The following is a 12,645-nucleotide window of genomic DNA, read 5'->3' on the forward strand; positions in this document are numbered from 1 at the left end:
TCTGATGTATGGAAGTTCATGGGTAACAATTTAACTGGATCAAAAAACACCATTTTTGGTTTCCTTTTTATTGGAATTGTTTAGAATTACTGGTAAATAATAGGTTCTATCTGATTGGTACCCACATGTATTTGAAATCGATTTATTTTGTCATTTCTTTTTAAATTACACATACTTTAAGGTTTTCTTACATTTTAAAATTAATACATATTGTATAAAGATTTTCAATTTTTCATATAAACTATGGATTGGAGCTTAAAATGGACTCTCTTCTAAAATTTTATTAATAGTGAAAAAGATATATTTTAATTTTTTGAAAAAAAAAATATTAACTTAGTGCTTTGGTAGAACAAATTATAATTAAATTGATACTTGTATGTTATATGTCAATTCTTTTAAAGAAAAAAGAGTTATGCTAATTTGAAAAAAGAACTTCGTTCAATTCTTAATATGTGCTACCAATGGGTGCCCATGTCTTTTGGTGGTTCCGGTTCCACTTATTTTACTTGGAATCAGAGTCATAAATATATTTTGGTTATGGTTCTGACTACCTTATAAACCAAACAGGACCTATGCATTGATACCCCTAATCTGATGTATGAGTAGGGTTTAATTTTTTGGGAGAATGACTCGAAAAAACTCTTTATTGAGAATATGTGTTGAATAGTCCCCTAGTAAGGAAGACGGACCATTTAAGTCCCAGTTAATAAAATATTAATCTATTAAGGATCTTTTAAAAATTCGAAATACCCTTTTAACAACTTTACAAAGTGTTTGATCTAAAAATATACAAAGTCAAATAAAAAATTTGACCAATTAATTTAGATTGTTCGTTGATCTCGTGGATTCGTAGCATATACCCACTAGTCCGTACGGATGTTAGTTACGTCTCATTTTTTCTAGATTTTTTTCAGGATACCGGAATCCTTTTCAAAAAATATGATTTCTATGAGGATATCCCTTTTCCAGGGTAGGATATCGATGCATTCAAATGGTTGTATCTCATCACCCGTTTGTTGGTTTTTATCATAACCTATGCCCAATTGTTCGTATCAAAAATAACTACGTTTCTTGAGAAGAAAGATTTTCGGGTCGTACTCTTGATTAAAGTACATTTAATAAGTTTGTGTAGATAGTTATTTTAAAGTTAAGGTGAGCATCGCAAGAAAGTGGGTGAAAATTGCAATTTCAGTGTTTGCAAATAAACCTACCTATTTAGAAAAGACAAGTTTACTAAACGAACTATTATGAGTCGACCTAAAACTTAGGACTATTTGAAAAGAAGTCCCTCTACCTGAGATCTTTAAGTAATTTTCTCAAATATCTATGCTTTTGATGTCAGAAGAAGATGTAAAGTATAAGACAAAAAACATGCTTGATCATGTAAAATATCTCTCCCTCTTCCATCTAAACTACATGCATCTTTATCAGGGGCGGATCCAAGAAGAGCCCATGGTAGGCAATTGCCCCCTTCAAATTTTCTGTAATTTAAATACCCCCTTATATTTTAATGATTATTTAATATACCCCAATATTTTCAAGTTGATGATTCACCCCTTTGACCATGTTGCACCCCCCCCCCCCCCCAAATGTTTTGGGTACATCCCTCAATCAAATTAGTAAATATTTAAGATATCCCTATGCTTTTTAACTTATGATATCTCCCTTTAGTCTTTGTTTTAGAGAGTTGTTATTGGCACCCCCAACCTTTACTTATTACTCCCCATTAAAAATAAAGCGAATGGTTGATTATAAGTAAATATTGGTGTGCCAATAAAAGCTCTTTTTTTTTTCTTTTTTTTTCCCTAGGTTTTTATTTTTTGGATTTAGGATTGTATATGAGCCTAATTAGAATTGTAAACAACCACTGGAATTGTTTGAACTACTGTTATAATGTTTTGTAATGTTGAGATTATAATTTGAGCCACACCTTTGTATTGTATTGAATAGTGTGTTTTAATCTTTAACTGGGGTGTGAGAAAAAATTTAAGAAATTGAGTGTAATAAGTAAAAGTTGGGATGCCAATAGCAGTTCTTTTATTTTTCTTTACTAGAATAAAGAGAAAATGACTTAAAAACCCTCATTTTCAATGTAACAAAAAGAAATCCTTATTTATTTTTTTCTTAAATTAATCATCTTCAAGCTCTTCAACCTCTATAGTAAAATTAATTTTAATTTCATATTCAATACATCATTCTAAACATCACCTTAATCCCTTGTCGAAAATCAAATTCTCTATTAAAAAAAAATCTCATAGTCTTCCAATTCCAGAATCCTATCTTGTTCCTTAGATTTGAAGGTTAAATTAGATTAATCTTACGATTGAAAATTGCAATAAATTTTTTTATTTAAGAGATTGAAGATGACTTATTTTGGGAAGAGAAATCAAAGTTTTTGGTTTCAAGATGAAGACGAGGGTAATGAAATCATTTTGCATTAGTCTATTAGAGAAGACCCAATCAACGGTGTATGTAGGCATTTTGGGGAATAATTGACATACCTTATGTTTTTAAAATGATGACATTACCCCCCCCCCCCCCCTTGACTAGGATATTCTCTCGTAGACTAATGAGAAATGATCTAAATGCCCTTTCAACCCCTGACCAAAAATCATTATTCTCCTCAAAATCAATCATTTTCAAGCTCTTTGACTTCACCGTTAACTATAGTTTGCCCCCCCCCCCCCCCCCCCCCCCCCCTTCTCGGCCAAAAAATCATGGTTCCACCCGTGATCTATATGAGCGTTGTCAGACAATCAATGGGCCTACTAAACTAGGCTTGGTCCAAGCCTGTCCTGAACCAAGAGTATTAGGACCTATTACTATTATCAAGGTTGGTTACCAACAGGTCTATGTCGAAGATGAGGCCCAATCCTAAATATGAGAAAGGATAAGCCAAGTCTTATAACTAGGACTATCAACGGATGCTTATCAGTTCAGATACAGTAATATTCGAATTCGAATTCGAAATTTTTATTCGATATCCAAATTCAAATTCGAATTCGACGGATGTTCTAAAACTCTATCCAAATTCGAATCCAATTATCCTATTGAACATCGGATAAATTTCCATTAGAATTCGAATAATTTGTATATTAAAAAAAAAATACAATTTTTCCTTATCCAACTAATTTTTCATTATTAAAAAAAAATGTATTATATATTATACTATGTATATAATAAATAAATAAATAAAATAATATATATTATATTATCTATATAAAAAATAAATCAAATCAAATAATATATAATATATATTATTTCGAATGGGATATTATCAAATTTGAAATGTTAATATTTGAATCCGTATCCGATAAGGATTCGAATATATAAAACTATCCGATATCCAAAATTTCCAAATAATATCTTATTTTTCTAGTTCGAATTTTCGACTACCCACCCTTAGGCTTTTTAATACTACCCAAACACAGTCCACAATGGGCTAGACAAGGCCATGCATTAAGAAGTTTGCACCGTTGGGAATAATATTTAATAAAGCAAGGCATCTTGGTGTCCACATGGACAATGCCATTTTCATGTCATGACTATATTCTATTGTGTAGTACTTTTTCTTATTGCAAAAAACAGAATGGAGTAAATACATTTTGAGCCTACTGCTAGTAATGGGCAATTCCAGGCCCAGCCCACCACGGATTGGGCTTTGGTGACATAAATAAGTTGCATATAGGACTTTCTGAGGGGGCGGTGCGTGTGACCGTGGGATTAGTCTCTCCCGAATGGTGGGGATACATAAGGAAAAAAAATGATAGGGAGACAGATAGTTACATTTGAAATTATTTGCAACTGCTAACCATTTCTTCTGGTTTGATTTAACTCTAGTTGATACTGCAAGAAGGGATGAAATCACGAAATTTGTCATAATCGTATCACGAGGATTTAAAACCCTTGGTTTTTAACCCATAGACCAATATTGAAGATGCTCAAATCCAACTCCTAGGGCCCTAAGAATGTGGGAACCAAAAATACGGGAAAAAAAATGTATAGCATTGTGCTCTAATAAATTACTAGTTTCATGCATGTCGACACTGGCTTACAACATGTCTCTATCCATGTTGATATTGGCCAATCAAGATAAATAAATACTAAACAAAATTGCATGCATGTAGCGTGAAATGCCTGAACACATTTGTCTTGAGTTCATGATGATGGAATTTAGATTTTGTAATGGCGTGAGATGAGATCGTTAGACTCAAGAATCTCACTAGGATTTCTTAACAAGAAAATAAAGTAAATGATCTAAATGGATGATCTCATATTTATAATTATTGGAGGGGTTCTAATGTTATTCAAAAGGAATGAATCATTGGGGTGCCAATAGCATTAATGGGTGTCATCCAATGGACTGAACCATTGCTTCCCTATGACCTCAAAACCGAATCACATATAGAGTCCCAACTCATGTCTCTCTATGTTGAAAGGTACCAATTGGAATAACATATAACTACTTGGTTGTTATCTTATTAGTTGGGAGTAACTTATTCTCCTTATGTGAAAATTATTTCATAATTTTAGTTGTACCATTACCATGAACCAACACACCCTTGCCTTCGTCTTGACATCATTGAGTTCAATCATAATTCCATAAACACAAGAATAAATCCAAGAACCTATCTTCATTGTTACGTTAGGTTCAAAAATCTTAATCTTAAAAGGTTTAGAGAGAAAGAATTGATCTAAATCATAAAAACTAAGTTTGTTGACAAGCTATATGGAAGATAATGGTAGGGCTGTCAATGGATTGTATCTGACCTAATATTGAATCAATTCTGGACCAACTATGTCCGATCCGATAGGGATTCAATACGATAATATGAGAAATATATAATATAATTACGAATAATGATTTTCTGACGCCCCCCCTACATATGCTCCCTGATGTGGCATGAGCTAGAATCATAGATCTTGTCCTCGAGATACATAAATATGTGCAATTATGTACCCCGAGAAAAATAATCTATAATTCTAACCCATATCACATCAGGAAGCATATGTTAGAAGAGACGTCAGAAAATCGCAACTCTATAATTTTGTTTTGTTCAAATATAAGTAGGTTATATATGTTTTGTATATCAAATCAGATTTGGCCACGATCCAAGCCAAATCACATGGTTATTGGATTCGGTTTGGATTTGTAAAAAATCAGATCTAATCCTGATCGGATCAATTCGAGATATATTCTGATCCTTATCAAATAGGTACCAAATCGACTCTGATCCAAACCCAACCCATTGACAGCCCCACATAATGCCTTATCATTTGTTGAATATGTTTCATTACTTATCCTCAAGTTGTCCAACCCCATCTAACTTACACATCTCGAGAACTATAAAATGAACGGATATGATCTCAATAACACCACTTACCTGTTGTAGTAAGATCCACCCAAACATTGCCAAAACTTCTGTTTTTTGTTCATCATCCATCCATCCGTGCTCCCTTAAATTTTCTCAGACTTGCGTTCGTCGTTCAGTTATTCTGCTTTGCGAATTATAATCTGCGAAAAGAGGTAATATTTTGTGTTCAAATCTATTTTTTTATCTGTCAATCTCTCTTAGGGTTTTCTACTTTCGAAGATCAGATTCATATTTTAGGTTTAATCCGATTTTGGATTTGTAAACTAGGGTTCTATATTTGGGGAAGCCTGTAAATCTAGGTTTTTATAAAGGAAAATCTACGGTTTTTGTGTTAGTTAATTTGAATTCTGTCACTGTTCTTGCTCGAATTTGGGGATTCATAAACTGGGGAACTTTGTCTGTTGGAAATAAAATTTGTAGATCTCTAGGGTTCTCTGTGGGACAGATTTCAAGATAAAATAGTAAGTTGTGGACTTGAGATAGAATTTGTGATGGATTTTGTGGAGAATTTGATCAGTTTTATACATGTAATCGTAATTCTACGATTTTTGTGTTAATTAATTCGAATTTTGTTACTTGTCTGCCCTAATTTAGGGATTCATAAACTAAGGAATTTTTCTTTTGGAAAAGAAAAAAAAAAAAAAAAACTGTAGATCTCTAGGGTTTCTCTGTTGATCAGATTTCAATTTAAAATAGAAAGTTGTTGACTTGATTGGATTTTGTTGAGTGGAGCAGAGAGATGGCATTTGTGATGGAGTTTGCTGAGAATTTGATCAGAAGGATAATGGAGGATCCAAGGGAGAGAGATCAGAAGTTCAGGAATCACATCTATACAGTGAAGGACCGTTGTGTGAAGACCAAGGAGATGTGGAGCTTACCCCTCCGTCCTTATGGATTCTGGACGTTCGAGCGCCACAACTCCCAGCTCGCATGGGATGCCCAGATCAGTCAGGTCCCAGGACGGAGGGACCCATACGATGATCTCCTCCAACAACCCACATTTGACACCAAATGAATCAACGGTCTGATTCTTCTACTTATATTTTGAATAAATTAAATGAACTGTAGTGTTAGTTTTGATTCATTGTATGTGGAAGTAAAAAGAGAACCAATGCCGAATTAGAGCAAGAGGGAGAAGCGTAGTTATCTAGAATTAATTTCCATTTCTGCAAATATTTTAGCTTCCAATTTTTCTTCCACATGATTATATGGAATATCTCTAGTCTTTACTTTGCTACTAGAGAACCTAGTTAGACAATTTGAATTTTTTTATGAGTAAATTAAATTTATTAGAAAAGATGAAGCAAGCTTGTCTAGATGATAGGGCAAACGATACAACCTAATAACAAAAACTAATGCCCATCAAGGCAACAAATTCAATCCCACCATCCCACCAAGTCCTCAAAGAAAACACCTCTGAATTCTATGAAGGCCTTGCGCCAATAAAATAACAAACCAAGAATAGAAATGATCAAGTCCTCAAATTGAAGGGATTTATTGTGAAAAACTCTGTTGTCCTCTCTGTCCAAATACCCCAACGCACCACAGCCATCTCCCCATTCACCAAGTCTAAAAAAAATCAGTCAACTTATCTAGGAATAAGGGTAATATATAGTTTTGTGTTGTTTTAGAAAACATTCCTGTAATTTCTATGCGACAAAACTTGTATCTCTATGTTTTGTAAAATTTAGGTTAATAAAACAAAGTTTGCTATTTCTGACTTTGCGGTTGACCTTGATTAATTTGGCTCTTTTGTGAAAAAAATTTGGTTCCTTAGTGGAGAATTTAGCTTCGACAAAATTTAAGAAAACAATTCACTATCTAGGCCAAATTTAGGTATTGGAAATAAGTGTTTTTCTGCCAAAGATGGGTTTTTATCCTTTATCATTGATGACCAAGTCTTCCTTCCCTTGTCCAAATCAATATTACTTTTTGGTCATTAATCCTATTTCTCCGTTATCCCCATGAATGCCCATGAGAAGTAAGTTGGATGAAATTTCCAATCCCATCCACGAGAACCTCGATGGACATTTTTTTTCATTGTTGATAAGGCTTCAATATTTCTATAGTTGTCCAATAATAAAGTAAAAAATAGAGTCTAGTATTGGGCAACAGGTTCCAATGGCCTCGACCTGCATCGCGTCTGAGTTCTCAAGGAACAATCTATCCTCGGGGTTGGGTCTTCTTCAGCTAATGAACCCCTTCAAGGAATGGGTAATGTGCACAGATGCACTTGAGTCAATCTACCAAGAATTTTCTGGAACATCTACAAGATTAGACTTAATACATATAAGACCCATGTAAATACCTTTTTTCTTATTTATCCATTCCTTGTACTTATATCAATCATTTTTCACGTGCCCTTTCTTTTTGCAGAACTAACAATCAACATCCTCAGATTTTTCTAGCTTCCCTTTCCCCTTTAAATTCTAAATTTTCTTGCCCTCTTTCTTGATCCCAAAACATACTACTAAGTGAGTTAAGTTGACTTTGTTCTTGAGCCCTTAAGGCATTCATCCTCAGTCACACATAGAGTGGTAAGTTGATAAAGATCCTACTTCGTCTCCTCTGCACTGTAGTTTACTTTGAATGTCCCAAAAGACTTAAATAGTGATAGAACTACCATATGCACTAGCATTACAACATCAAAAGTAATGTCAATCTTTCGAAGGCTAATAACCTGATGTGACATTCTCAAGATGTACTCCCTAATACTCTCAAAACCATCATACTTCAAGGCCATCAACCTGACCAAATAATTGTACTGAAGGGACATCTTGTTGACAACGAATTGTATCTGGATGACAGTAAAAAACGGTCATTCTGTTGGTCTTTTTCCACTTTGCATTATGAGTTTTTATTAGTTATGAAGAAGTTGGAGTCAGAACTTCTAGCATGCCCTCAATGAGTGCAAAGTCATAGTTCATGCATCATACAGTGATATTAACACTCATGTGCCACTGCGAATAGTTACAGCCAATCAAGGGCTCTATCCTAGTCAAATGCCTCTGAACAGTAAGTCCGTCCATAATTGCATTTGACAAAACATGACAAAAGTCAATCACTTAACTTTAAGGGGTATAAACTTTAGACTTTAATCCGTATCTGGGATCTAGGTCGGATTAATCAGGGTGTTTTACTATGTAAATTAAATTTCCACCCCTTGGGAACAAGTAAGCTTGCATCAACTAATCTCATTTTTAGGCAGAGATGTCATCATATTATTTTGTCGCACAAGGTCGCGTTGAAACACACATAGACCTAGCCATTTACGTATTAGTTTGACTTGGACAATTCCACTACCTTTGAGTAAGAGGGTTATTGATGTAGGGTTGAACACACAAACCTAGAGTTTATGTTAAAAATCAGGTTCTAGAGAGAAATCCCAAGAATTAGGAGTGATGAAGAATCTCTACGTCGGGCAAAATAGACTTGAAACTTCGGTGTAGGTTTGAGATTGATGAAAATCAATCACAAACACTAAAATTAATAACCAATATCGGGCTCTTGAAAAAAAACAAAGAAATGGAAGAAAAGTCGCTTCTTTTTTTCTTTTATTAATCAATCTTAAAAATAAAAATAAAAAACTAACTTACTAAATTTATTTATGAAAATTTCTTATATAGATAACTCCTTCATAACAACTTAGAAACTTTTTAAAATACTAAAAGTAACTTCTTAATCTATTTATAACATGTTAATAACCTTCTAATCCTATTAAAGCTCAATTTGGACACCTAAAAGGACTTCTAATTGTAACCTAAAGAATATAAATGAATTTTAGAAAAGAATAGAAACATTAAACAAATTAAAAACTTCCTAAAGTTGAAATAGAAACTAATTAGGAAAAAAAAACTTTCTAAAATTGAAATAGAAACTTAATAAAAGAAATAGTCCTAAGAGAAGTTGGACTAGGTCTCGAAGACCAGTCAAAGATTTGATCGAGTTGACTCTGTCAAATGAATTTGACTTAATCAATATTATTGTTTTCATTCTTTGACGCTTCTTAACTCAATCACAGACATTGAGATAAGTGTCGACAAGCCTATCTACATTAGTTATCCTCATCTCCCTATCACATGCATGACTATTCTAACCACCTAATTGTACACAAAAAACCTAAATCACCTTTAGGCAGAAATTAAATATTGCCTGCGAGTGAGTGCCATATGTGGCCTTAATGGGATTTGAGTCCCAATATTCAAGGATACCACGACCTCAAGGAAACATGACTTTTTCAACAAGAAGAAAGTGTTTACTTTTTTAAAATGAAAAAAATATTTGTTTAACATTTTTTCTTTTTTTTTTAAACATGACTTTTTCAGCAACAACAACAACAAAAAATACGTTTTTTTTTTTTTTTTAATCGTCAGAGGTACAAGATGAGTTTTAAATGTGTTTCTTTAAATATAAAAAAAGGAAAAAAAAAAAAATGCCATTTTGTGTTACTATGGTTTGGAAGAACAATCATTTTCTGATGGCCTGTTTTATGCCCGTTGATGCAGTGTCTCTTGAATAATCCAGAACTATCTGGAAGGGAGCAGAACAAAGTACTTAATTCATCAGTGGTATCATATTGTTTAGACTGGAGGAGGTAAATGTTGGCAGGTAGAAATACCCAACTCCCAGACTTTGGTTTTGTGTTTCAAATCAACATTTGTGTCAAGGCTCGGTATGTTGAAAGACACTGGAGGATAATAGCTGCTCTTTTGGCTTGTTTATACTTATTCCTTTTTCTGCTAAATGTGCAAATTTTAACAGTGGCCATTGGTTCTTTCATATGCTTTCTATTCTACGCCAAAAATTTAGCCTTAGATATTAAGGGTTGATTAACTATTTAAGAAAAATAAAAGGGTTAAACTATCTTGCCCGGTTCATGGGTTGTAATAACTGTGTCAAGCTACCTGATAAATTAGGTAGGATTATGGTTCAAAATTTTGTGCTGTTCGAATTTTTTACATTCCAGTTGTAGCTGAAACTGAAACAAAATAAGGAATGTGTTGGATGACACTACTATCTTTCATTTGGTAGAAGGTCGTCTGTTAGAACATCGGGGGCTCTTGTGGTCCTGCTCCATCCTTTCGTTGCGCCTACACCTGAACCTCTGGGGCATGCCAAGGGGAATGGAAAATAGGAAAGTGTTAGGTGGATCAGTTACTAGTATGATTCACAGGCCCTTTTAATAAGCCAGATTATTAGTCACTGGTCAGTGATTAGTAGAGCGGGTTTTGAGCCCAGTTCATGGTATCAACAATTGCATACTTAACAACTTGGCAAGCTCACACCTTCATGACGTTACTTGTCTATTGGAATTTGGTTTGATATATCTTCCGCCTTGAGCAAAGAACTCTTTTTTTATTCCGCTTATCGTGGGTATCCTCGCCCTTCGTGTGAGACTAATATTACAGTAACATGCACCACCCCCTCGGAAGGTCCTATGTGCAACTGGTCGAGTCGAGGGTCAACTAGACCCCAGAGGGCGGCTCCAAGGAATTCATAGCTTTGTGGGGTTTCAAACATTTGACCTACCCTTCCTGAGGAGCTTATTAAGGCTCGGCTTGCCACTAGGCCAACCCTTGGGGTTGCTTTGAACAAAGAACTCAGAAAAACAAAAAACAAAAATCACAAATGTATGATGAAGTTTAAGATGGTCTCTTCTGCATGGGTCAGCTGATATATTTCCAACCATTCGCAACATTATAGAGGTTACAAGGTTTACATATAGGATACAAATAATACAAGACAGTGGATCATGAATGTCCCAAGGAATAGAGACACGGGAGGATTAAAGAGGGGAATGATCGGACAAAGAAAGGTGATCAATGATAAAAGAAAGGATGGATTCTGGAAAAAGAAACGAATACTAGTTCTCACCCCCAGAACACTTCATATAGTTTTGTGTAAAACAGAAGAAAAATATCATAATCTCTATAGCCAATGAAAGGTGGAATGATAGAAGACCAATAATAAAAAGCTCTAAAGAAAATTTTCTATTCTTAAAAATATTGTCAATAAAATAGTCTTTCCAAAATTTTCTTTGTTTGCTTAATAACAGAGCATTTTCGATAAAATCCACAGTAAAGGTTGTTAAGCGTTAATACATGACTCCAAACCTGCAATGGAGTGAGATGAGTATTACCCAGTGACAAGTTCACCCACTTTTGGTGTCAAAGAAAAAGAAAGAAGATTTGGACTAAGAAAAAACAGACCAAGTTGTCCATAAAGACGTTCAAAGGGAAAAAATCGAAGTGTATTCTTTAGTATAGAATCTTTGATGTTTCTTGTTCTTTTGGGGAGAAGTCTTTGAATCTCAAGAGGGCGTTTTTTTTTTTCTACAAGAGGATTCTCTTGTAAGATAAGATATAATTTATAAGGGTGGCGTTTGGCAGCCAATACGTTTGAACTTGCGACATTCAAAAAATTCTGAAACTTCCAAGTCCATCAAAAGTGATTTACAAATTTTCGGTAAAAATTCAATGGTCCAAAATTTCTAAACCATTTTTATGGGGTTACAAATTTGATATTGAACTCATTTTTTTTTTTTTTAATGAGGATGATCATCTCACCATAAAGATCATTCTCACAAAAAAATCAGCCCAATCCAAAACTTTTAAACCACATAGGCTAAGCTCCCTAACATTGGCGACTGAACCTGACTCAAGTTATAATTCAAAGTAAAATAGGCTTTTTTTTTCTCTCCTTGACCCAATGGGTAGATCAACTATTCATGAATTTTCTTTATTTTTAATTGAAGTGTAATAAGTAAAAGTTGAGGTGCCAATAGCAGGTCTAAAATTTTACTTATAAAAATTAAAGTTTTCAAAGAAAAAAAATAGATAAAATCACAACAATTTCTAAAAGTGGAGCTACTTAAACAATTAGATTTAATTCCAGACATGGATCAAGGATTTGCGTTTCAATAAGGATGCAATCCACAAAAGATTAAATTTGATTGTATGTATTTATATTATATTATTTTGTTTAAATATATGAAAGACTCCCACATGCTCTAAAACCGCACCCCACTTTAAAACAAAAAAACGCTCCTAAGATCAACTCCGACGCAAATAGCCATATGCTAGGCATAATGGGTAGGAATTTTATTATGGAGAGCCATGTTTTGCTATTCAAGGGGTTTGCTCTATAACAGTACCAGCCAAAAGCATGGCTTTAAATCTCATCCAAGACCGAGACGAGACAAGACAAGCGTATCAGACGAGATTTAAAACAACAATTCATTTTTTCTCATTGTTGAACAAGATGACTCAAA

At 34.0% G+C, this 12,645-nt stretch overlaps 1 protein-coding gene across 1 annotated transcript; it reads left to right on the top strand.

Moving 5' to 3' along the window:
• Positions 1-5,370: 5,370 nt before the first annotated feature.
• On the top strand, positions 5,371-10,154 carry LOC147398509 (NADH-ubiquinone oxidoreductase). Its single transcript, XM_086447739.1, has 3 exons — positions 5,371-5,527; positions 6,111-6,397; positions 9,881-10,154. The coding sequence occupies exon 2, from the start codon at positions 6,115-6,117 to the stop codon at positions 6,388-6,390; it is 276 nt and encodes a 91-aa protein (XP_086303865.1). The 5' UTR covers positions 5,371-5,527; positions 6,111-6,114; the 3' UTR covers positions 6,391-6,397; positions 9,881-10,154.
• Positions 10,155-12,645: the final 2,491 nt, after the last annotated feature.

Source organism: Akebia trifoliata, chromosome 7 (assembly GCF_017979445.1).
Source record: "Akebia trifoliata isolate Shusen 1 chromosome 7, ASM1797944v1, whole genome shotgun sequence".
Taxonomy (NCBI): Eukaryota; Viridiplantae; Streptophyta; class Magnoliopsida; order Ranunculales; family Lardizabalaceae; genus Akebia; species Akebia trifoliata.

Bases quoted from the DNA above. Each gene is read 5' to 3' on its own strand.
- LOC147398509 (XM_086447739.1), top strand. From the start codon at position 6,115: ATGGCATTTGTGATGGAGTTTGCTGAGAATTTGATCAGAAGGATAATG.